The 27068-nt window shown below is 44.5% G+C and overlaps 1 protein-coding gene and 1 pseudogene across 1 annotated transcript; both read right to left on the reverse strand.

Moving 5' to 3' along the window:
* Positions 1-10648: 10648 nt before the first annotated feature.
* On the reverse strand, positions 10649-12702 carry Rhob (ras homolog family member B). Its single transcript, XM_004663765.2, has one exon. The coding sequence runs from the start codon at positions 12664-12666 to the stop codon at positions 12076-12078; it is 591 nt and encodes a 196-aa protein (XP_004663822.1). The 5' UTR covers positions 12667-12702; the 3' UTR covers positions 10649-12075.
* Positions 12703-13124: 422 nt separating this feature from the next.
* LOC101601043 overlaps positions 13125-27068 on the reverse strand; it is a 36600-nt pseudogene continuing 22656 nt past the window's right edge.

The following is a 27068-nucleotide window of genomic DNA, read 5'->3' on the forward strand; positions in this document are numbered from 1 at the left end:
CATGTGTTCTGAATGCTGGGTCCACAACTGATGGCGTTTTTTTGGGGTGGGGGATCCTTGCTGGAGGAGATATATTGCTGGGGGCTGACTTAGTAGTGTTATAGCCAGCTCTCCTTTTATAGGATCCAGCTCATTCTCCTGCTGCTATTTTTTACCTACTGTGGCAGAGGTGACATCCAGCCTCTGCTCATGCCATACTTTTCCCTGCCATCATGAAGCCGCCTCTGGAGATTGTAAGCCAAAATAAAAACTTCACTCTCATCAGCTACTTTTGGTGGGTGTTTTGTCCCAGCAACAAGAAGGTAAGTACAACAGAAAATTGGTACCAGAGTAGTGAGGTCATCGCTGCTAGAAATCTGACTGTGTGGCTTTTGGCCTTTTGAAGCTGATTTGCAGGAGGAATGTGGATTTGAAATGTTGACCTAAAAGAGTCCTTGTAGTGCTGTAAGCACAGTTTGATGAACCATTCAGGCCAGAGTTTGAGAGACCTAAATACAAAAAGAACTGTGGGCTGCAGGCTTTGTCCATGAGGGGAGGAAAAAGTTTTGTCCAGGCTGGGATAGAGGCAGTTTGGTGAAAAGTTGGCTGTACTCTTCTCATATCCTGAGAACTTTTGCAGGGTTGCATTTCAAAAAAATGTACTGATGTGAACAGAAGGATATGGCACAGGAAAAAAAAAAATGAAACCTTTGGACTAAAGACAACTGCTCAGTTCAGCTGAAATTGTTTGAGAGATTACCACTATTGAGATTGGGACAGCTGTTCTGCATTAGGACAACAGAAAAAATGTTGGCCCTTTTGAAGGCAAGCACCTTATCCAGTGAGCAATGCCTCCAGCCATGTTGACTCCTGACTACTGAAGGAGTATCCTTCTTTTCAAAGTCAGCTTTATTCCCCCCCACCCCAAATTAACAAATTTGGTGGCCCACATGGTGCTGTGGGAGTATAACAAATGCAGGAAAGGGAGAGTCATGAATTAGCAACACTGTTTTTTTGGAAATGGCCACTGGGTGACATGAGGCAGGGTTGCTGGAGTCCCTGTGCAAAGAACTGATGGAGCTATGAGGATGAACCAAGAGTTGCAATGGAGATTTACTATTACTGCGATGCCAGGACTGTGGGAAGGCTGCTACGGAGAGCTGCTGGCTTGAGATGAATTGTTCCCTAGGCTACAAGAACCCCATCTGGAGGAGTGGAACTAGAATACCAGACACTTTGTCACTGGTTACAGATGTTAGACTTGGAGCTACAAGATTTGGTGTTTACCCTATTTGTTGTAGATCTGTCATTGTTTCAGTATTTCCTTGCTATACCCAATGCTACCTTTTGTGGTGTTAATGTTTACTCTGTGCCATTATGTGTTTTTAGTTTTACAGCCTTACAGTTAAGAGACCTTAGACTTTGAAAATGTTTGAACAGTGTTGATTTGATAAAAACTATGGGGACTTATTTATTTGCAAGCAGACAGAGAGAAAGGATGGGTACACTAGGACTTCTTGCAACTACAAACACACTCCAGATACATATGCCACTTTGTGCATTTGGCTTTATGTAGACACTGGGGATTGAACATTGGTCAACCCAGGCCAGCATGCTTTGCAAGCAAGCACCTTTAACCACTGAGCCACCTGGTGTTTAGAGGTGCCTTGGGGAGGTGACTCAGACCCAATAAGGTCATCAGAATAGAGCTACCATGATTTAATTACTGGTAGCTTCATAACAGGTGGGCAAAAGACCAAAAGATATATATACACATGTGCATATACATATACATACACATGCATGTGGGCTCCCACCTCTTTTTATTATCTTTTATTTTTTGATAATTGCATACATGTATATAATGTATTTTGATCATGCTCACTTCCTTCCCACTCCTGATGAACTCCTTCTCCTTCCCAACTGGCTCCCATTCTACTTTGATGTCTTTTATTTTTCTTGTGAATCACTGAGTTTAATACAAGTTCTCATATAAATATGGGTAGGGGGTAATTTACCAGAGCATGGGTGACTTACCAGTGGCTACACCATTAAAGAGAATGTCTCCGCCTCTCCCAGAAATTGTTGACTGCCAAAAGTTCCTAAGGAGTTCACAAGCCCCTCCCCTGTCTCTTGCCACATGATACTCTGTACCCCATTGGGGCTCTGCCATCTAGATAGCCATCACCAGATACAGCTCTTGACTTTGGACCTTCAGAACAAAGTGCCCTTTTTTCTTTGTAATTTGCCTATGGTATTATGTTATCAGCAACAGAAAATATATTAAGATAACTACTCATCTCAGTTTTAAAAGGTCGAGGGAAGGGAAGGCTGGTCCTGGGAATGACATTTATCCAAGTCCTGCTTGAAGTATCATCACCAACTCCTAAAGTCCCAAGGGCCCAGAGAAGCAGCCACCACCTATGACAAATGAAGAGACTTTTTCCCTCTAAATGTCATGTTTCTTTTCAAGAAAAAAATAACAGAGGGCTGGAGAGGTGGCTGAACAGTTAAGGTGCTTGCCTATGAAGCCTAAAGACTCATGTTCGACTCTCCAGGTCCCATGTAAGCCAAACACACAGTGACACAAGCATGCAAGGTCACACATGAGCACAAGCAGGCACATGTGTCTGGAATTTGATTGCAGTGGCTGGAGGCCCTGACGTGCCAGTTCTCTCTCCCTTAGGAGGGAACCATGAGCATTGTTTCATTAGGGTCTGAATCTATTCTTGATGGCCCCTAAACTGGCTTTTAGCTCCCCAGTTCCTAGACCACCAAAATCTGATGGGCTCATCCACCACCTCCAGGAAGCAAGCTCATATCTCCTCAGCTCAGTCCCTACCTCCTTAAACTCATATGGCCTTTTGACTCCTGGCTAGTGAATGAGGGGTCTGATAAATCATAGAGGATTTGAAAAGGGTGAACCAGAGCTCAACTCAGAGAGCCTTCCCAGACATCTGTTTCCACCTCAAGCTCTAAAATCAGGTCCCCTGCTCCAAATACAGGAAGTGATTGACTGACTTCTCATTTGACCACTGACCACCAGAGTGCAACCTCCCCACCTCATCATGTCACAAACCCCACAGTTTGTCCCAGATTCCTCAGAACTTGGAGTCTGGCACAGCTGAGTTGGTTCAGAAGTCAATCTCAAAGTCACTTGGGTAAAAAATAGAAAAAAACTATTAAAGTGTATTAGGAACAACCAAGCATCCCATCAGTAACTGGCCCTCTCTAAAACACTGCCCAGATCCTATTAAGGTCAAGAATTACCAAAAAGTCAAGTTTAAGGACAGTTTTCTGAAAAACTTGAAATTGTGGCAGCGGTAAGTAAAAGTAATTGGCCTAAGAATGTACTAGAAGTGATGGATAGAGCAGGGCCTCTGTCTGTGAGCCTTGATTTTCATTCTACCCATGCTACAGCAGATGGACCAATGCAATAAGGTGCCTGTGATGACAGAGGAAGAGATATCCACCTCCTGCCCCACTGTTCCAGCTTTCACTCGCAGCTCCTCACAGAGTCTATGAACTTGGATTGCTTTCATTGCCAGCTATGGATGACAGGATAAACCATGGGCAAGAGGATCTGTGGTCTAGCCACTGCTGTTTTGTGTCTCCTCTGTCCCCCTCCACCACCACCCACCAAGATCATGCCAGCCATTTGAGATGCTCTTGGTTTTCTGCTGAGGATGTCACCAGTTTGCCACTATGCCATGGAATGGGGTCAGATCTTATCAGCCTGTGAGGAAGTTCTTAGCTTGATGAGTCTGGTTTGCACTTTTCCCCTTGAGCTGTTTATACATTCATGGCATCTTGACTTTACTTCTGCTTTCAGATTTGGCAAGTAACCAACTATATACTCTAAATTCTACCATTACCCATAACATTGAAACTTTAAACAATTTTTCCTTGGCACAGCTAAACTCACCTCAGAGAACCCAGGCCAACTAACTTAAGTTCATATTATCTTGTGCATTTAGTCTGAGTCTCCATTTGGCCCATAATTCAAGGTTTTTTGGAGGAAATTTGTAGTCACAAGATTACACAATCTAAAGGAAGGTCTTCCTATTTAGAATCTGCCTGGGTGTGTGACCAAATATCTGAGTATTCCATATTTGGCCATTACTGAAGAGTGTATATTTTACAAGTGATTTTTTTTTTTTAGCGCTTATATAAATAATACTTTCGTACTGTCAGAGGCTCATTTAAAATGTCTACCATTAAAATGATAGATGCATTCTTGCAAACCCCCTTTGAGGTGCCTCTGGAAGGTTTTAATTATTTATCTAAATGTCCAACAAGCTCTGAAATAAAATGGACTCAATCATTAACAAGAACTTGCTTCTTGTAACATTTTTTCTTACCTTTTCAGGATTGAAGATGAGAGAAAACTCAAATGAATGTTGGAGAACAGAGATAACACCAGTCATAAAAACTTAGGACCTACTTCTGTGGCCTTCAGAGCTACATTTTCAGATGGGTGATTTCTCAAATGAAAAAGATGGGTTAGGTGTATCAAGCTTCCAACTAAGAATCTAAACATTCACCTGTCTTCCCCTAACACAGTGTCACCAGCTGAGCACACTCAGCCATCCAGGTGACCCTGTGGATGTGGCCTCATGCCTGGCAAAGCATATTTGCTGCCTGTACATCACTGACTTCCCCAGGAACCTTGTTGGGCTGAGCACATTGTGCACTTTTTCTAGAGGTGAAGCACAGAGAAGGCCTACTCTCCATTGGCATTGTCAATGCCCAAAATTTGGCCTTAATAGAGAACTTTTTTAGGATGAGGGCATAGCTCAGTGATACAGAATGTATCACTTAGCATGAGCTCTGGATTCAGTTATCAGCACTACAGAATAATAATAGAACAATGACAACAAGAATAATTTATCAAAAGAGAACTTTGCTAATTTCTCTGGACTTAAGAATCCTCCACATAGACCATACATTCTTTAATTCATCTTCCCATCATTTTCCACAGTAGCTATGCCAAACCTTAGTCATTACCTCTTAGAAGTTGGTGCTTCCTAAATTTCTACCCTTTCCTTAATTAATGTATTCATTCAACTACTAGGTACTGAGGTCTTAGTACATGCCAAGCTCTGTACTGAGTATCGGGCACACTTGGTAAAAAAGTAGATAAGGCCCCTGACCTTGTCATGGAGCTCATGACCTAGCTCACAGTCAGTCTCCTTTCATATACTCGTCTAGACCATCTATCCCCTCTCCAAGGCTTCAGTTACTGTTGGCATCTCCCTCAGTCCTCAGCTGCTGTGAGAATATATACAATTGGACCCATGTCCTGTAGAAATCCTAATCTGTGTGGCAACAAGGGAACCAATCTCCATGTGAAGAGGGTGGCTGGAAAACGCATTCATGACTCTCGCCCCAAGGTATGTTCCTACTGGGGGCACTCACTCTGTTGCCAGGCAAAATCATGTGGTAGAAACCCTCAGGAATGCTGCTTCACACCCTCCTAGACATGGCTAATATTCTTCCCTTAAACCTCTACATCGTACTAAAGCCAGGCTAGGCTACTTCACAGAATTTTCTGATGGTTCAAGAGGATAAAAGAGAAATAATTATCCACCACTTATAATTTATAGTTCATTATTGAATATAGATTCTTCTGGAGTTCACTGGCTTGGATGGGCCTGGCCACTCGAGAAAAACAGAAATTGTCACCCCACCTGTATTAGTTACTTTTCTTGTCACTGTGACCAAGTACTTGACAAGAAGCAACTTAAAAGAGGAAAGATTTGTTTTGGCTCATGAATTGAGGGTGCTGTCCATCATGGTAGGGGAGGTTCAGTGGCAGAAATGCTCCCAGCTGTGGCAGAGGGGGCTTTCTTAAACATGGGCTGATCAGAAAGTATACAGACATGAACACTGGTGAATGCTGGTGCTCAGCTGACTTTTCCCCTTGTTTCCTTTTTATTCACTCTGGTAGACTAGTCCATGGTATGCTGTTGCTTACATTCAAGGGCACATCCTCCCCTTTCAGTTAATCATCTCAGGAAAAGCCATCACAAACATAACAAAAGGTATGCCTCACTAATGCCCTAGGTACTTCTTCGTCCAATCTCACTGACAGTCAAAATTATCCATCACCACTGACACTCACGTACCATTCAGCAGTTCCTTCCACATATCTAGAATGTGTTATTAGAAAGTAAAGGGAGGGCTGGAGAGATGGCTTAGCGGTTAAGCGCTTGCCTGTGAAGCCTAAGGACCCCAGTTCGAGGCTCGGTTCCCCAGGTCCCACGTTAGCCAGATGCACAAGGGGGTGCACGCGTCTGGAGTTCGTTTGCAGAGGCTGGAAGCCCTGGCGCGCCCATTCTCTCTCTCTCCCTCTATCTGTCTTTCTCTCTCTGTCTGTCGCCCTCAAATAAATAAATAAATAATTTTAAAAAATATTTTAAAAAAAAAGAAAGTAAAGGGAGTCCCCCTTACCTTTTTCCTTAAGGTCTGCTTTCCAAGACACAAATCCTACCCTAACTATGGTTTCTTCTTAGGATGGTTAATCTATTAAAGCACCCTCCCTTCAGCACACCTCCTGGCATGTATGTACCACATGTATCCCTTCTACTACATGTGGGCTGGATTCAGGTACTTGCTGCTAATAAACAGAATACAGCAAAAACAATGGAACATTATTTCTAAGATCAGGATATAAATGATTGTGCCTTCTATGTTGCCTGCACACCGTCTCTCTCTATCCTTTCTCTCCTGCATGCACTGATGAAACTAGCTACCTGTTTTGAGTTGCCCTCTGCAAGATTCACATAGCAAGGAATGGCTGGTGGCTTTAGCCAGTGAAACCTTGGATCTTACCAGCAGCCACATCAGTGGGCTTAAGAGCAGAGCTTCTCAGGGGAGACCTTGAGGTAAATCCAGCCCAGCCAACACTTGATTTCAAATTATGAGAAATCCTGAGCCATAACACCCAACTAAGTTTTGCCTGAATTCCTGAATTATAGAAACTGAGGCAATAAGTGGTCTTCAAGCCACCATGCTTTGGCATAATTTGCTGTTCAGTCATAGATATTAATATAAGAATTTAAAATAACAAAGACAGAGGGCTTAGAATAACACCCAGTGCACAGCCAGTCAATCCTGGCTAGTTCTGCCATCACCGTTACTGCGTGTTTAGTCATACCACGAGACTGAAAACTGCTGGGGGATGGAGGAATTTTCTACTGCACCCCAAGTTCCTGGCATAGTTCTTATCCCAAAGTCTTTCAGCTAACAAATATCTGTTGACTAAAAGAATAATCAGGGAAAGAATGAACTTGGCCCTCTAGTCTCTTACATCCTACATTCTAGGCTAGAAAGGGGGTAGCTTAAAATTGGGGGAGCAGACTGAATGCCTAACGTTTCCCTCCCTCTATCCAGAAGGTGGACCAATAAATGTGATAAGGACCCCAGAAGCTGGGGCACAAGGTGTCCTTGTGGTCTCACAGCTTCTGTGAGCCCAAGGCGCGATTCCCAATGGCACAGTTAGTTGTCTTGCCCTTGTATCTGTACCACATTTCTGGAAGGCACCAAGAAAACAATAAAGCTGCCATTAGCCACCTTCTCTCCTGGGGCTGCCAGACTGATGCACCCTGTTGTGTCGGTGTGAAAGAAGGGTATAGGCTGTTTTGCTTGGCTGGGTAACATCATTTTTCTCTGTTGAAGAAATATATGCCAGAGGGATTAAGCATAGAAAGTAATTCTCACCCAAGAGGCCATGCTCTACAGTAACAAAAAGAAACTGCACACATCATCAGTGTGTTTAATGGCCCAGTTGCCCATCCTCCTGCCCTCACCCCCAAGATTTCTTCCATCTACACATCACCTACTTTTACTTAATGCTCAGCTCAAATGCTTCCTCCTCCATGACACCTTCCCTAATGTGCTAGGCAAATGATGATGCCTCTACCCTGGACTCCTGTCCACTCCTTAAGTGGTGCCTGCATCAGAGCATGCTAGGTCCTGGCACAGTGAGTGAATTTCTTCCATTGCCTGAGCATGAAGCTGTAACCTAGCTCCTGAAGGGCATGGATAGGGTCTTATTGCTTCTATATCCCCCATAGTACCACAGGTAACAACTAGGTGTGATGAGGAATGGATTGTGAGAACTATTTATTCCATACTCTCTGGAGTAAGAAAGTTCCACAGGGCACAACATCTGCTTTAATATGGAAGCCATCTTCCCACTCCCTACATTGACAAGGTCATTCTTATGTTCTAAGTCACTCATTCTCAAACTGTGGTCTCCATATCAGTTGTATAGTATCATTAAGGACCTGTGGTAGTTTCAATCAGATGCCTGTCTCCCAGAAATTCATGTGTTCTGAATGCTTGGTCCCCAGCTGATGACAACTTGGGTGGTAGCCCTTACTGGGGGAGGTGTGTTGTTGGGGTGGGCTTAGGAGTGTTCCATAGCCAGCTCCACCTCGCTAGTGTTTGTCTCACTCTCCCGGTGCTGTTTTCACCTGCTGTGGCAGAGGTGGTGTCCAGCCTCTGTCCATACCATGCTTTCCCTGCCATCACGAAGCTTCCCCTTGAGGCTGTATGCCAAAACAAATACTTTCCTCTCATCTGCTACTTTGGGTTGGGTACTTTGTCACAATAAGGAAGTAAATACAAAAGGACCTTATGAGAACTTACAGTTGTCAAACCCCAACTCAGACCTACTAGATCAGAAATTCTGGAACTCTCACTACAGTCCATGTTTAAGATAGCACTCTGGAAGATTCCCATCACATTTAAGTTTTTTAAAAAGAATTGAAGTCTACTAAAACACGTGACAAAGGCCTCAGCGACTCAATCCAGATTAATCTAAGATTAAGGTTTAAAGAGAAACCAAAACCATGTCCCTTGCTGTAAAATGCCAAGGATCAATGAAACTCCCTACTATTTTCCACAAAACAATTCAACAGGCCGTTAAATGAACTCAGCACATTTATTTTAAATGTGCAAAATGAATTTTCATATCTTAAGAGTAACACCAGATGTTTTACCTCTTCTTCCTAATTGATTTTCCAGCCTACAGCAATTCGTCTTTATATTTTCCAGTTGGATCGTAATGCAGCAAAAAGAGTGTGTTCTGGTAGGACTATTAATGGCATGTATTTTAAAAGAAGCATAACTTGGGCCGCCATGCATCATTTGGGTGTTGGTTGCCTCAAAATATGAAAAATAGCTTTAGGTATCGTCAGATTTGGATTGGCAGGAAACCCAGAGCAAGACTTTGCAGGAGGTCTGGTCTCCTGGTTCTGGGCAGGCTGGCTATAGAGCTGAGTCCTGGGCATTTAGCCCAAGCCCAAGCTCTTCCCTAGCAGAGTCCTGCAGTTCCCTGGTACCAAATGAATGATTGGCTAGACCTGGAAGCTGCAAGTAAACACTCGTTTTCAATGGGCAGATTTCTTTCTCAAATGGAAAAGAAATAGGCTGCAGGATGAAGGTGAGTGGAGCTAAGGGGTGAGGAGGTGCCTGCTCCAAGTAGCCATGAGCCTGGATGGACCCAGCCTCTGAGCTCTTGAGGGAACTCAAACAATCCCAGCTCTGTTAACTAATGGGCCCTGACCAGCCCAGCAGAGCTGGAGGCCCTGTTCTTGCATGCTTAAGTGGGTGAAAGGTCACCACAGACCAGGTTTTCCTCCCTCACAAAAGCTCCTCAGAGCAGGGGAAGACAAGGGAAACAATCCTCAGCTTTGAAGCACACTTCAAAGGAGACCTTCCCAGCCTAGGCCCTGGGCAGAGGAGCAGGGCAGAGGGTGGCAAAAAGTCCTGGAAACCCAGAACTCACTCTTGATCACAAAACACAAAACGCACTTCTTAGGTGAGAGAAGCTGGCACCCTTCCCTAGCAGCCTCTGAGAGCTGGCAGGTTTGAGCCCTCCTGTCTGGAGCAGGATTTTCATGTGGGCTCCAACTATAAATCAGTCTGTCTAGCTTTGGTACCACTGCAGAAGGCAGCATGTCTGAAATTAGAACCTCACCACTGAATCTCAAAACTGGTGCTCCAGCTTTAAATAACTACCAAACACCCAGAGTTCTGTGGGCATGGCCCATCCCCATCATTAGAATAAAGCATTCTGAGCTCCTTCTGGAAACACATCTGTGTGGATGGAATCTGTTATGAAAGAATCAGTTCCTTAATTCAACTCCCTCCCCACTCACTCAAGAGCTTCCACCACAGCCCCTACCCCCACCCAAAAGATACCAGCCTACCTTATCTTGGAGCCTTGTCTAACCTCTAAATCTGAAGCGACCAGCCTGGCTCACAAAAGTTATTAACCAAAAAAACTCATCTATATTTACCGTGTACAAATGACAACTTCTCTCATTCTCAAAGAATGAGACAAAGCCCCAGAATTCAAGATGACATTTTAATGCATGTAGATGAAGTAAAACCAAGACCCTTGTCCTCAACTAATAGGTCTGACTACATACTAATTAGGTCCAAGTTCTTGACTCTGAGTGTCTAAACACTCGTCTTCCTCTGGGAATGACAGAAACAACCTGGTCTCCCTAGGTCACCCAACCCTTGCCCCCCAAAGGAATGCCATTCTCCTCCATAGGGAACATGGAGTTACTGTCAGAAAGGTTATCTACAAGAATTCCTCCCTTGTCCAAAATTCAGACTTATAAAAAATACATTAAACCACAGGAGCCATTTATAAATGTCATCATAGTCTTTTAATATTTTACATAAAAAACTGTATACACAGCTTATAGAACTTTTATGTAAACATCATAAGCTCACCACTTTGTCATTTGTCAGTTTATTTAAAAAATAAAATAAAATTAAAAACAAAACAATTTAGTAGAAGTACCACCAGCCTGGGAAGGGGGAAAAGGAAATAGTCGGGGAGGCTTATTCTCTGTGCAAAGATGCAGAGAAAAGTTCACAGAGCTGTAGAGGATGCCATGTGGGGGAAAAGTTTTAAACAGACCCCAATATTTGTTGCCTTCCTTTATCAAAACAGTGTGCAAAGCAAAAAAATAATAATAGTAGTAAGAAAGAAAGAAATCACCCAAGAATGCTGCCACTTTCTTTCAAGAAAACAAAGCGAAATTAGTGGGTGGTTTTTCCCAATCTGATTTTAAGAGTCATCGCTGTTTTAAAAAAACATGAGTAGATGAGGTTACAGCATACGGTGTGGTCAGAATGCTGCCCTAGGCAAATGACAAGTGCATATTGAGTATCAAACAATGAAACAACTGTGCAAAGAATTCTTCCAACAAAAGTTTTAGCCTTTAAATAAATCCAATGACAACAGTTTCTTGGACCGAACAATTTTCACGTGTAGGACAGGCACAAAGTTCGCTTATGGCAAAAAGACCCCACAGCACACCCTCCCTTCCTCTGGCCGGTAGCTGGTGAAGGATTCGTTGGAGGCTGGCCACAGGAGACGCTGTAGTCTGGAAGCTGCTTCCTCTCAGTCAGTTGCAAATGTCTTCCCCCGGGTTTAGAAAGATGGCCAAGTCCAGTTCATGCTTGGGTGGGTGGGCACCTGATCCAGCCTTGGAAGAGGCTGTTCTAGAGCCCTGATCACTCACCACCACTATTAAATAACACCATCTTAACCTCGGAAAATAAAATTATATCTATATTTATATAACACCTCCCATCCTCCCCAGCCCTCCCCTCCCTTAGTTCCAGGGGGTCTATGTTACAGACAAGGGACAGCACAGGCTTGCTGGTTAAGGGCGAACATCTGATGGGGCGCGACCACACTCCGGAGCTCTGCGTGCCCGTGGAGGAAAACTAGAGGCGGAGGTGGGGCAAGAATGGGTCGGAGGGGAGTCGTACATACACACAGCCACACTCTTGAGGCCTGGCTCCTTAGCAAAGGATGCTCAGGGACCCCTTGGCACTCAGCAGGGCACCCAGGCCTATGTCACACAGCTTGACGCACATAGACACTGGGAAGGGGGGCGTGCCCGGTGCCCACCCACGCCAATTCCAGGCGTGACCGCCAGCAGACATCAAGCAGTCCAGTGGGGCCCTTGGGGGCGTGGGTCTCCCCTTCTCCCAGCTCGTGGGGGACCGTCAGGGAGGGGGGAGCCACGCTGGCAGGGGCGAAAAGGGCGGGCACGGTCCTCATAGCACCTTGCAGCAGTTGATGCAGCCGTTCTGGGAGCCGTAGCGCTTCTGCAGCGCGGCGCGCGTGGCCGTCTCGAAGACCTCGCGCACGCCCTCCTTGGTCTTGGCCGAGCACTCGAGGTAGTCGTAGGCTTGGATGCGCACGGCCATGGCGCGGCCGTCATCCGTGCGCACCGGCTCCTGCTTCATGCGGGCCAGCTCTGTGCGGACGTGCTCGTCGCTGCGCAGGTCTTTCTTGTTGGCTACCAGGATGATGGGCACGTTGGGACAGAAGTGCTTCACCTCGGGCACCCACTTCTCGGGGATGTTCTCCAGCGAGTCCGGGCTGTCCACCGAGAAACACATGAGGATGACGTCGGTGTCCGGGTAGGAGAGAGGCCGCAAGCGGTCGTAGTCCTCCTGGCCCGCCGTGTCCCACAGCGCCAGCTCCACCTGCTTGCCGTCCACCTCGATGTCGGCCACATAGTTCTCGAAGACGGTGGGCACGTACACCTCGGGGAACTCGTCCTTACTGAACACGATCAGCAGGCACGTCTTGCCGCACGCGCCGTCGCCCACCACCACCAGCTTCTTGCGGATGGCCGCCATGAGCGGGCCGGGCCCGGGCAGCAGGAGTGGGCCCGCGGACGCCTCGCCGCCGTCCCGCTCGCCGCTCACAGCTCACCGCGGGCTGCGCGCCGGGATGAGGGGCGCTCGCTGCACCGCGGCCCCGCGTTCTCTCTGGGCGCTCCGGCGGCCGCGGCGGGGGCACGGGGGCATAGGGCGCCCCAAGCAGACGTCTCTCGCCGCGCTGGCTGTATGGAGGCGGGGCGCCGGCAGCTCTGCTCGGCCCGCCCCGGCCCGGGCGGCTTTGTGTAGCAGTGGCTAGAGCTGCGGGCTCGGCCTAGCTTCCTCCTCGGCTCTCCCCAGGCCTAGGGTACTAAAGTCTCCGACGGACAAGGCCAGACTGCGGTGGCAGATGCGGGCTGCGGCCCTAGCGCCAGCTATTTAAAGAGTCCGGCCACTTTCTTAATATAGCCGTCCAATGGGAAGCGAGCCGGCTGAGCTCATCTCTGCGCAGCTTGGCTCTCATTGGCCGCCCGCTGCAGCCGGAAGGCGGAGCAGGACGGGCTTGATTGACGGCCCCGGCCGCGGGGCTGGGAGAGGCGGTGACTGAGGAGTCTGCGCGGCGGTCGGCCCTGCGGGGCTTTCTGTGGCCGCTGGGTCCCCGCCTTCGCCGGGCTTCTTCCAGATCCCTGGAGCTGGCCGCCTGCATGGAGCCAGTGAGGTCTGGACGAGCAGTTCGGAGACTTTGTAAGGCGTTGGTGACTCTCTCAGATTCAGATTGCCCGGCTTCCAGGCAAACTCCCCGCGAGTGAGCAAACCTGGCGGGGGGAGGGGCGGCTCCTTTAACGAGGTTTTGTTTTGAAATAAACAACCACATTTTTGTTTCCCCGCCAGAGGGTTTTTGTTTTGTTTCCCCCTTTCCTTTGGAAACAGCCCGTTCTGTGCTGTCTGTTCCTACCGTGACACTCGCCCTGTGGCAGCATTGGTTTAGTGAAAGGTTGATTGTAAATTGAGCCTGGGTGGAGCCTCCTTCAAGTCCGAGCTCGATTCTAGAGTCTCCAGGTGAAAATCAAAAGACCATGGAAAGGGCAGGTACAGGCCCCTCACAGAAAGTCATCCCCTGCTGAGGCAACCTCCGACCAGCTCTGCGAAACTACTTCTGACTGTGGTCCTTAGGCCAGAAAACTGAGTACAGAGTAACAGGAAATCCTCCCATTTCATACACCATTGAACAGTGGGCCGGTGTAGAGGCCCCTTGCAGGTGGGGACACAGCAGGTTAGGGTGTGGTGGGTGCTAGAACTTGTCTCCCGATGTATACCCAGGATTTAATTCATCCACCATCACCACCCTACCCCGCAGGAGGTGACACCCACCTCCTGTCTTGAAGGACCTATGTCAGCCCATTGTAAAGGACAGAAGGGGTGGGAAGCAGTCAGGGGGAATTAGGCAGGGCATCCCAAAGAGAAGAAACTGAACAAAGCAAAAAGGAGAAGTCAATGACTTATGCCCTTACAAAGACTGTTGAAACTCAAGAGCCCATCATGGAGTGTTAGAGGAGATGGGCTACTTTCTGGTTTTCCAGCGGAGATAAGACCCACCATGTCATGATTGGTTGTTGCCTCCATTTCTGTGTCTCCCTCCCTGGACTGGGAGTAGTCTTTGGGCCAGACTTTTTGTCTCATCTCAGCATCCGCCCGGCGGTGGGTGCCTAGTCCCCACCACGCAGAAGGCTAAGGCAACCATCCCTCAAGCCCAGGATTTTGAGGTCAGCTTGGGCAACATGGTGAAACCTCATTTGAACAGGCCAGGGGAAGGGAGGGAGGGAGAGAGGGGAAGAGAGATCGAGGACTTACTTGGAACTGAGGTTTTTAACATCAATTTAACAATCTGGCCAAACCCATATAGCCAGCCAGTGTTTTCACATATAAATAGACTTCTGTGTGGCTCTACAGATATAATCAGATCAAATACATTAGTGCCACAAATCCATGGAGTTCATTCTGGAGGGGACATCTTATTCAAAGACCAGGAGAGTTCTGCATGGTAGCATATGACTTGTCATCCCAAGGATCAAGAATTCATGATCAGCCGGGCGTGGTGGCGCACGCCTTTAATCCCAGCACTTGGGAGGCAGAGGTAGGAGGATCGCTGTGAGTTCAAGGCCACCCTGAGACTACATAGTGAATTCCAGGTCAGCCTGGGCTAGAGTGAGACCCTACCTCAAAAAAACCAAAAAAAAAAAAGAATTCATAATCATCCCCAGCCCGGCTAATTCAAGACCAATCTGGGATACTTAAAATGCAATTGCAAAAAAGCAAAACAAAGTGCTAGGTGTGGTGGTGCATGACTTTAATCCCAGCACTTGGGAGGAAGAAGTAGGAGGATCACTGTAAGTAGGAGGCCAGCCTGGACCTGGGGGTCAAGGGGAGAACACTCACTCTGGTTTAAAAGGTCCAGCCTTTTGTTTTGCTTTTGTTTTTCAAACCTCAAGAACTGTCTGTAGTCAAATGGTCTTGTTGGTCATTGGTTTAGGGCTTCAACCTGGGTATTTTTTCCTCTATTAGAAAAAAAATTCTACACATACTTTTCTTTTAGTCAAAACATTTTATGGCTGTATTGTTAACACTGTTTTCCTTTGTCTTAATATAGCTTGGGAATCTTGACTATGTTCTTAAGTTTCAGATATTAAGAAAATGTGAAACAAAGCTTTGTACTATGTGGGTATTTTTTTTAAGTTAAATACAAAGAATCAGGAAAGGGATTAGGTTCACTCATTTCCTGATCTCCAGACATATTATATGAGGTATTCCAAGCTCAAATCTTTGTATTGAAAGGGTTGCTAAAAATACAAAAGGCAAATATGCCAAAGTAAACAAGCAGAAAGATCTTTTCCTTCAGCAGAAACTTCTTTTCATGGTATTCATGTTTGCACCCAGGATACTCTAGCCCTGCAGGGACTGGGCAATTCAAAGTCCACATGTCTCACATGATAAGCTTTTCAAACTAGATAATACCTTACGCAGTCTCCTCCCTGCCCCTGAAGCTTCATATTGCACCCCTGCTTCAAGGCAATGACAAAATTTAATTCCTTCCTCTATAAGACATCATTTTTATAATTTGATTAGCATATAGATTTATTGTATTGCAGATAACACATCCAGATATCTAGTGAGAGAAGGAAATTATCTTTCAGACAAAAGATGATTAATCGATTTCTAATCTTCAGCCTAATTTATTTGGCCTTTGTTTTTCTGTGTGTGTTTTGCCCAATGTCTTCTGTAAATCACACCCAATTCCTCAGGCCACACCAGAGACTGGAATTTTCACTAGATTTTAGTGCCACCTAGCGGCAATCTGTTATTTTTTTCTTAAAATTTTAAAAATAATTTTTAAAAACTTTTAAAAGCTGATATTTTGTGAATATTTTTATCTTAAAATCTTTCACTAGAAATAAAATTCTAAAGACTGTCTCATAAGTATATTCTTCATGTTTGCATTTATACAAATATAAACTTGCTATGTTACAAACCTATGATTTACACATTCCCCTAATTATAAATACATAAATGTACACCAATTTTAACCACAAAATAATTGATTTTCTTTACTTAAGAAAGGCAGGTATGGGTTGGAGAGATGGCTTAGTGGTTAAGGTGCTTGCCTGCAAAGCCAGAAGACCCAAGTTCGATTACCCAGTACCCCCATGTAAGCCAGATGCACAATATGGTGCATACATCTGAAGTTCATTTGCAGTGGCTGGAGGCCCTGGCATGCCTGTCTTCTCTGGCCCCCTGCCCATCTGCCTCTGTTTTTTGTCAAATAAATAAAAATAAACAAATAAATAAAATTTTAAGGCAGTTATGGTAGTATATACCTGTACTCCAACACTCAGTGAGGGCTGAAGCAGAATGATAGAGAGTTCAAGGTTAGCCTGAGCTACATAGCAAAATTCTGTTTCCAAAAAATGATAAGAAGGAGGAAGGAAGACAGGAAAGGAGGGAGGGAGGAAGGAAGGTGGGAGGCTGTTAATACTGTCCTATAGTTAGAAATAATTTAGCCAGCATGCACTTACTGGGAACCAGAAGTGCCTTAGGCATTTGTTCTTGACAGTCACTGAATTTATATTTATGTGTGTGTATGTATGTATGTATATATATGTGTGTATATATATTATATATATATATATATTATATTATATGTTATATAATATATAATATAATAGTACATATTATATATATAATTATATCTATATTTTATATATATATATGGAGAGAGAGAGAGAGCAGTAGCTAAAGTCTCTGAGAAAAAATTCAACATTCTGCCTCTCCTCAGTGGGCTTTCTCAGTGGCAAGTACTTCTAGAATTAACTAAGTATTTTACTATAGAGGAACCTAGGCAGTCCTGAGTAGTCCATCTGGAACCCATGCATCCATGAGCTACATAGCTGAGGAGTCCTTGCTGGACTATTTTCTGGGAGCTTCAGTTAGAGCAATAGCAGCTAAAATATCCTTAGCTCAAGACCTAGTGTGACTCAGGGCTGAGAAGGAGAATGCTGGGTTCACAGGAAAACCACAATAGCTAGACTTCCAAGCTTAGGAATTCAACTCTGTCCCACCCAGAGCCAGGCCAAGTGACTAGACAGAGAAGCAGCTACTGCTCTAAAACTGCACTGTGACCAGCAAACATGAGCCTCAGATGGCTGTGGAGTACTTGAACTGCCACTAATGCCACCAAGGAATTGAACTTCTAATATTTCACTTTAATTAAATTTAAGAGAGCCAGGTGTGGCAGAGCACATCTTCAATCCCAGCACTCGGGCAGAGAGGCAGATGTAGGAGGATTGCTGTGAGTTCGAGGCCACCTTAAGACTACAGAGTGAATTTCAGGTCAGCTTGAGCTAGAGACCCTACTTTAGGAAAAAAAAAAAAAACTAAGACTGATACTTGACTCAGTTATTGAGAAGCCCCGGTATGTTTGCAACAACTTTGGATAGGTATGACTGCTTTTCTTATCTACGTTTTATTTGAATATGTGCACGCGTTCAGGTGCACATGTGTGGTCAGGTGTACATGCACTTGTGTGGGTGTAGCCCTGAGGCCAACCTCAAGTCACATACTCAGACTCACCATCTACCTCCTTTGAAACAGCGTCTCTCATTGGTCTGGAACTCACTAACTAGGTGGCCAGTGAACCCCAGGAATCCTCCCCAGTACTAGGATTACAGGCAACACTACCACATCTGGAGATAAAACTCAGGTTCTCATGCGTATAATGTGACTTTACCCGCTGAGACATCTTTACTGCCTGAATCTGCTTCTCTTGTTAAAAAAATATTTGTGGGCTGGAGAGATGGCTCAGTGTTTAAGCGCTTGCCTGTGAAACCTAAGGACTCCAGTTCGAGGCTTGATTCCCCAGTACCCACGTAAACCAGATGCACAAGGTGGCACACGCATCTGGAGTTCACTTGCAGCGGCTGGAAGCCCTGATGCACCCATTCTCTCTCTCTGCCTCTTTCTGTCTGTCTGTTGCTCTCAAAAAATAAATAAAAATAAATAAAAAATTATTTATTTATTTGCAAGAGAAGAGAGAAAGAAAAGAGAGAGAATAGGTACCTCAGGGCCTCTTACCACTGCAAATGAACTCCAGATGCATGAGCCACTTTGTGCATCTGACTTTATGTGGGTACTGGAGAACTGAACCGTGGGGCTAGCAGGCTTTGTAAACAAGTCTTTAAACTTGGAGCCATCTCTCAAGTTCTTCTACTTTTCAATTAGAATGTGTGTGTGTGTGTGTGTGTGTGTGTGTGTGTGTGTGTGTGTGTGTGTGTAGAGTAGGTGTGTGATGTAATGTGTCTGATGAGAAGTGTATGCACATGTGTGTGCAAATGTGCATGCCCCATGTATGTGCATATGAGGGCCAGAGGAGAATAACAGGTGTCCTCCATCTATGTATTTCCTTGAGGTGGGGTCTCTCCCTCTACCCAGAGCTGCTGTCTGTCAGCAAGCCTCAGGAATTCCTTGGTCTTTGCTCCTGCAGACTGGGGTTATGGATGTGCATGGTCATAACCTAGCTTTTTATTTGGGTTCTGGGGAGTCAAATTTGGTGCCCTGCAGTGCAAGAGACCCTCATGCATAAGCACTAGGTGCTCTTAACCACTGAACCATATCCTCAGCCCTCATTTGGAAATTTTTATGAAATATTAATGTAGGTGATTTTTGATAAAATTTAGCAAGTAAATAGAGATGTGCTATAACTATAAACACTAGCTTCTGAACACTTAAGTGGAAAACAGGTAAAAATTGCACATTAGCAATTTTATATTAATTACATGTTAGAATAGTAATACTTTGGATAGAGTAGGTATAGTCTGAAATACAGGAGACTCTTAAAATCAGGTTCACATTGCTGGCAAAAATCACCCGAACAAGAGCAGCTTGTGGGGGGAAAAGGTTTATTTTGGCTTACAGACTAGAGGGGAAGCTCCACGATGGCCAGGGAAAACGATGGAACAAGCAGAGAGTGCACATCAACCTCTGGCCAACATAAGGTGGCTATAATACCCATAAGCCTGCCCCTAACAATACACTGCCTGCAAGAGGTGTTAATTCCCAAATCTCCATTAGCTGCAAACCTAGCATTCAGAACACTTAAGTTTATGAGGGACACCTGAATCAAACTACCACAAAGACTTAATGTAAAATATATTTGAAATATGATGCAAATTATTTTCTTCACATTTTTTTTTGTTTGTTTTTGGTGTTTGGTGTTTGGTGTTTGGTTTTTCAAGCTAGGATCTCCCTCTAGCCCAGGCTGACCTGGAATTCACTCTGTAGTCCCAGGCTGCCCTCAAACTCACAGGGATCCTCCTACCTCTGCCTCCCAAGTGCTGGGATCAAAGGCATGTGCCACCACACCTGGTCCTTCTCACATTTAAAAATTTTTTTGTTTATTTTTATTTATTTATTTGAGAGTGACAGACAAAGAGAGAGAAAGAGGCAGAGAGAGAGAGAAGGGCCACGCCAGGGCTTCCAAACACTGCAAACGAACTCCAGACAAGTGTGACCCTTGTGCATCTGGCTAACGTGGGTTCTGGAGAATCAAGCCTCAAACCGGGGTTCTTAGGTTTCACAGGCAAGCGCTTAACCACTAAGCCATCTCTCCAGTACCCTTTTCACATTTTTTTTTTTTTTTTTTTTTTTTTTTTTTGGTTTTTCGAGGTAGGGTCTCACTCTGGTCCAGGCTGACCTGGAATTAACTCTGTCATCTCAGGGTGGCCTTGAACTCATGGCAATCCTCCTACCTCTGCCTCCTGAGTGCTGGGCTTAAAGGCATGCACCACCACGCCCGACTCCTTTTCACTTTTTTTGGTTTTTCGAGGTAGGGTCTCACTCTGGCCCAGGCTGACCTGGAATTCACTATGGACTCTCAGGGTGGCCTTGAACTCACAGCAATCCTCCTACCTCTGCCTCCCAAGTGCTGGGATTAAAGGCATGCGCCACCACGCCTGGCTCCTTTTCACATTTTTAATGTAAGGACTAGATATGTAAATATGAACATGAAGTTTGCATTCTATTCCTATTTGGCACATTGCTCCACAATGTCTGAAAGTTCATATGGCACCCTGGATTTTTCAGAGACCAGTATTTTGTGTGTTCCCTCTGCAATCAATTTGTTTTCCTGCCCTTACCTGTAGGATTTGCCATCATTGTCCCAAACTCACTGCTGAATTTCAGAGGGCTCAGACACCTACAGAAACACTGAGATCTGGGGCAATTTGGTGCCTCCGTCCCATGTTTAGCCACTGCTTTCTCAGCCTCCTGTATCTCCCTAGTCCTTGTTTGCTTTTGTTTTGTTTTGTCTTTGTAATTTTACTTATTTAAGAGAGAGAGAGAAAGAGAATGGGTACCAGGTACTAGAAACAAACTCCAGACATGTGCTACCATGTGCATCTGGCTTATATGGGTACTAGAGAATTGAACCTGAGTCCTTTGGCTTTGAAGACAAGTGCCTTAACCACTAAGCAATCTCTCCAGCCACCACCACCCCTTTTTTTTGAGGTAGGCTCTGCGCTAGCCATGGCTGACCTGAATTTACTATGTAGTCTCAGGGTGACCTTAAACTTATGGTGATCTTATCTCTGCCCTCTGTGTGCTGGGATTAAAGGTGAGCACGACCATGCCTGGCTCCCTAGTCCTTTTAATGTGTATTTTTATATGTAATATATATTTATATTGAGACAGAGATGTTTGTTTTGAGACAGGGTCTCATGTAGCCCAGGCTGACCTTGAACTCCTGTGATTATAGGCATGCACCACCACACCCAGTTTATGCAGTGCTAGAGATAGAATTCAGGGCTTCATTCATGATAGGCAAGCACTGTACCAACTGAGCTACATTCCCAGCCCATGACAGGCTGGCCTCAAACTCAACATCCTCCTGCCTCAGCTCCCAAGTAGCTGGGATAACAGGCATACCAACTTTCTCGCAGTCCTTTTAGTTTCTCTTCCAAACACCCTCCTCACAATGTCTGACTCTCATGTCCAACACTACACAGTGTTCTCCTGGACAGTAGAGGCTGTTTGGATATTTTGATCTATATTCCTCTCAACAAAAAAGAGGATGAAAAGACCATGTCTTTGTCATCTTCATCTAAATTTCCTGTATCCCCACCTCCCTCTGTCCCTTGGGAAAAGTTTATAGGCATCTTCTCTGGGTTGCTCAGGCATCAACTGTTGTTTACTCTATGCTCAGAAAATAAATTTGTGTGATTTTTTTTTCCTACTGAGCTGTGTGTTGTCCATGCATTTTTGGCGAAAGTTCAGAGGATGAGGGAAGCTTTCCTTTCATCCTTCACACAGTAACGTAGTTTCTTTTCATAGACTAGAATCAAAGTCTAGTTCTTATCAGCTTGGGTAGAAAAACAGTGGATGTAGGTTGTTCTCAGGAAATCTCAAGGAACCTCAGGCCTTGCAATTCAATCCAGCAAACACAGACTGAAAGGAAAGAGAGCACAAGGGGAGATAGAAACATAAATGATAACTTAGGCATCAGTAAATGGAAACACACACCATGATAAGTGACTTTACAAATATGTAAATGAAGGACAGACACAGCTTTGTATCAGATACAACGTTTGATCCTGGCCTTGAGTGGGATCTTTTCCTACTAGAAAGAAAAGCCCAACTGGATCATCTGAAACATTTACTGTATGGATTCTGAGAGAAAGGTTGCAATCAGGACCATTTATTAGGAAGGGAGAGACAGCCCTATGCTGAAGGAGAAAAATGCAGATTCTCCTTGCCCTCGGGAGGTTCTGACGGTGGGAGTGGGAGTTTTTTATTGCCTGGAGGAATGGGAGGGCAGAGGGGAGAAGGGAAGGTCAAGGACTTGTGAAGGTGCTATCATGACTGCATGCACCCCAGCTAACACCTGGTTGGTCCAGTGGCATATGCTGAAATTGCACATAGGTTTATTAATTCAGCAAAAACACAGGAAAATGACATGAACAGAAGGGAAAGAGCCTTGTGCCAGAGGCCAAGAGCCACTTCTTAAACCTTCTACTTCCTAGGTCTACAGCTCTGAGCAACACATTCTTTTTAGGTCTTCCTTACTTTCACCAGTTGTAAACTGAGAAGTAGAACTCAGGAGTCCTGCAGGCATGTAACTGTGCTGTGTGTAAGATAGTAGGTACTAGTAGCAATGAGCAACTAACTGTCAGGGACTATGCTATGGAACTACTAGGCTATGGAACTCAGAATTTAAAAATAAACCCTCAGCCTGAGGCCTATGGTAGAGATTTCCCCACTTTGCTATAACCCACCTATGTGATGGTCAGCCAATATATTTGAAAAGTGCCTTGATTTATGACTTTATTTTGTCCTTTAACTATTAAAACCTTCACAAAATTGTTAACACATTGGAACATGGAATTTGAGGTAACCTAAATTTGTGTTCCCAGGCCACGGTCACTCATATTGGCTCCAGAATAAACTATCTCTTGTCCCCTTTAAAAAAAAAAAAAAAAAGGCAGAGTAGGCTAATTTCAGCCAACAGAACTAGTGTGTGGCCCCTAAGTTGGCAAAATTCACTTAAAAGGATCAAGAGTGAGTTCATCTGTTAAAAATAATACTTCCAGTCTTTTCATAAAGTGGAAAAGAAACCATTTTAGGAAACAAACAAACAAAACACTTTTTTAGTCTTATCATCCAACACTTTCTTTTAACTGAGTTGCTTAAACTGAGATCAAAGGATGGATATTTGAAGGACAGTGTTCTAAGGAGAAGATGGAACATAATTCAGTAGTACAGCACTTACCTAGTGTATGTGAGGCCCTCGGTTCCTTTCCCAGTACCACAAAAAAAAAAAAGTTCGGCAACCTTACCCACAGAGGGGAACAGAAGAGAACATCAAGTTTTTCTCTTCCCTTTTTAAGGTCCTAAAAAGTAAATGATCTAATCAAAGCATCTACACAAGAATGATTCACTGTGTTCTCTAATGTCAGAGTTTTGCAATAGGGAGGAGCCGAAAGTTCACAATGAATTTCCACACTCCATTGTGCTACCACTGAAGATGTGTGTGAGGCTATTTATAAAATGAGACAGAGACTATATTAGGAACATCTCCTCACAAACCCAGGAATCTGGGGATCAAAAAATGCATTTGTGGGGCACACCCCTTGCTTCTCTGCTCTAGCTAGCAAGACCACAGAACATGGCTTAGCAAGGGAAACTTTCCAAGAAACCAGTCAGTCAAATAAATAAATAAAAATATTTATTTGCAAGGAGAGAGAGGGAAAGAGAGATAATGGCCACCCCAGGGCCTCCAGCCACTGCAAATGGACTCTAGGTGCATGCACCACCTTGTGCATTTGGCTTATGTGGGTAAGAGGGAATTGAACCTGGTCCTTAGGCTTTTCAGGCAAGTGTCTTCACCAGTAAGGAATCTCTCCAGTCCAGTAAAATATTTTCTTAAAAAGTAAGAAAGAAGCCAGGTATGGTGGTGCATGCCTTTAATCCCAGCACTCAGGAGGCAGAGGTAGGAGGATCGCCATGAGTTGGAGGCCACCCTAAGACTACATAGTGAATTGCAGAATTCCAGGTCAAACCTGGTAAGACCCTACCTCAAAAAAAAAAAAAAAAGAAAGAAAGAAAGAAAGAAAGAAGTTGAAGTATTTATAGCCTGGAGATCTGTTATCATCATGAACATTCACCATTCATTCACTTATTCATTTATTCATTTCACTAATAATTATTCTTTGCTTCTTGTCTGCTGAAGATCTGTATATGGGACTTCACTGCCTTGAAGAATATGCCATATAGGGCTGGAGAGATGGCTTAGAGGTTAAGGCGCTTGCCTGCAAAGCCAAAGGATCCAGGTTTGACTCTCCAGGACCTACGTAAGCCAGATGCACAGGGGGAGCATGCACCTAGAGTTCGTTTGCAGTGGCTGGAGATACTGGCAAGCCCATTCTCTCCCTCTCTCTGTTTTTTTTTCTCTCTCTCTCAAACAAATAAATAAAATATATTTAAAAAATTAAAAGAACAACAACAACAAAAAAAAAGAATATGGCATGTAATATAACTTGTATCTCAGAGCTACTGAACTTCCAAATTCTAAATGAAGTAGGAAGGAGGCTCAAACCCGACAAACAGGAAAGAATTGTGATGGTGTCTGCTCTCATTCCATCATTTGTCCTTCAAAGCATATGCTGGATGTGAATGGGATACAAGGAGGAAGGAGAGACCATCTTTACCCACAGAGGAATTCCACCCAGCAAAGTGCTTAGAGTTGAGATGACGCTTCTGCCCTAATGTGGTAAATTCTATGATGGGAAGACTCAGGGGAAAGGTCCTAGGGATGTCTGAAAATTTCTTGAACTAACAAACTAATGCACTTTGGTGGTTCCCAGTGAACTACACTACACCCTTGTGTGCTTCCTTCCCATGATGATTCTGAGCTTGGCCGTGGCACTGGCTTGCTTCAGTGGGATATCAGCATGAATGTTGCAAGCTGCAGCTTGATAACTTCTTGCACATTGGGACATGTCCTTTTAAAATAGTTTTTTCCTGGAAACTAGCAGTCACACATAGGAAAATCAGCCAGCCACATAGAGATGATCATACGGAAGATAACTATGCCTTTAGCCAATAGCCTCACTAAGCTAACAGCTGGTGCTGGCACCTGTATAGGTGGGGCCACTAGAACCTTCCGCCCTAAACTCCTAGACAACCTCATGGGAAATAGAAGAACTGTCTGACTCAACAACCCACAAAATCATGAGAAATAATGAGCTGTTGCTTTCTTAAACCAGTGTTTAGGGATGGCTTGTTCCACAGCACAGGGTAACAAAACAGCTAAGACTTAATAATTTCCTGGCAGTTAGCCAGGCTAAGTGAAGAAGAGAAAGGCATTTGAAACAAGGAGGCTTAAGATGGCGTAGCAGATTCAGTACTGGATAGCTGAATAATGGGGAGTGTGGGGTATAAGGTAAGAGAAAGGCAGTTACTGGAACTGGAAACTAGCTAGGATTAGATCAGAACATCTGAAGGTAAGTAGGAGTCCTCAAGGCCGCCCCTAGTTTTGATATCCACTGATAAGACTGGTAAGGCTCTATAGCTGTGATTTATTGCCACAAACAAATACAAAACAGTGTCCGCAAAGGGGAGAGGAGCAAAGTCTGGGCAGGAAGGAGACAGTTCATGAGACTCCTGGATGAGAACCTTCTCCCACTAGAGGGCAGGGACATGATTCCACAGCAGTGAGCAGCAGCACCTGCAAATGCTGCTCACAACCAAGAAGCTCATCACAGACTTGGTACTCAGGGTTCTAACTGCAGACAGCGATAGATCAGTTTATATGTCCATTTTGCTAGGCTATGGTACCCAGATGTTTAGTCAAACATCAGTCTAAATTTTGCTGTGAGAGCATACTTCTTTTTTTAAGTTTCTTTTTTAATCGACAACTTCCATGATTATAGACAATAACCTATGGTAATTTCCTATCTCCCCCCCACACCACATTTCCCTTTGTAACTCCACTCCCCATCACAGTGTGTAGCCTAGGCTGGCCTTGAACTCTTGATCGTCCTGTCTCTACCTCTTCAGCAATTTCCTACCAGTGTGCACCACCACAACCAGCTCTTTTTTCTTAAAGATAAGGTTCACTTGTGAATCAATAGTCTCTCAGAATTAAGTAGGTTGGCCTCAGTATTGTGGGTATGCCTCAACTAACTAGCTAAAGGTCTTAACTGTCATGACTGAGGTTCTCCTGGAAAGAAAAAGAGATTCCCATAGAACATAGTTTAGACTGAAACTGCAAAATCAACAGAATTTCCAACCTTCTGTCATACAGATTCTGACCTTGCTAGCCACTTAAATATTTCTAATATCTCTCTTCATCTATCACCTATCTATTTTGTTCATTCTGTTTCTGTGGAAAACATTGACTATCTCAAGGCTGATCACATAGTTACTCTCTACCAGGCATGTACTCAGATTCCAAACTTCAGAAGGAACTCTGAAGTTCAATGTGTGTGTGAGTGTGTGGGTGTCTGTGATATATCTATGTGTGTTGGCATTACATGTGAGACAAGTAGAGGATGGCAGTACAGAAAGGCTGGAATGGAGTCACCATCTGGAGTCATGATGCTCCCACAGGGCCAGGCCCTTCTCCTTCATCCTTCCCTCTTATCACAGTCCATATAAGGCTTAAGCTCTCCAGTGGGGTGTCCATGGGACTCAAAAGCACACAAGGATCCTTTTTTCTGGAAGGTATGCAGTAGGACCTAATCATCTGCTACTCAAATCTCTGGACAAGCTCCATTGGCATATTCTGTAAACTTGCTAGACATGCAAGGTCTCAAACCTCTTCCTAGCTCAGTTCAGACCTTACACAAATGGAATGTGCATTTAACACGATCTCTAGGTGATTCATCTGAATGTTAAAGTCAGCCTGCAATGCTCTCTGATCAGAAAAAGATTGAAAGGGGAACTTTGATTTTTTTTTTTAATCCTATGACTTATGTGTAAAAAAAAAAAAAAAAAAAGGAAAACAGTATCTGTTACCAAGTTATATAAGCTTTGGATTTTTTTTTTTTTTCTGTACTTACCGGAAGTCATTGAGGTACCTAAGGAGCTTCTATATAGTCCTTCTCAATCCCTTCCCCAGCCTCCCTCCTTTGAATATGTTGTTTGACACTGGACAAACAGCTACTAATATGAGTGCATCCTAAGTAATGCTTGCTGGTGTTTTGTGATTTTAACTTTTACATTAACAGGATCATACTTTGTGTAGCTTTTGCAACCAAACCTTTGTTTCTACATGATAAGTCAGTCATGATGGCTTATGGCCATAATCCCAATACTAAGCAGGTTGAGGCAAGTGGATTGCCGTGAGTTCAGGCCAACCCGGTCGATTCAGTGAGCAAAGGACAAGTTGCACTACA

The sequence above is a fragment of the Jaculus jaculus genome, chromosome 5 (genome assembly GCF_020740685.1).
Source record: "Jaculus jaculus isolate mJacJac1 chromosome 5, mJacJac1.mat.Y.cur, whole genome shotgun sequence".
NCBI classification, from domain to species: domain Eukaryota; kingdom Metazoa; phylum Chordata; class Mammalia; order Rodentia; family Dipodidae; genus Jaculus; species Jaculus jaculus.

Bases quoted from the DNA above. Each gene is read 5' to 3' on its own strand.
- Rhob (XM_004663765.2), bottom strand. From the start codon at position 12,666: ATGGCGGCCATCCGCAAGAAGCTGGTGGTGGTGGGCGACGGCGCGTGC.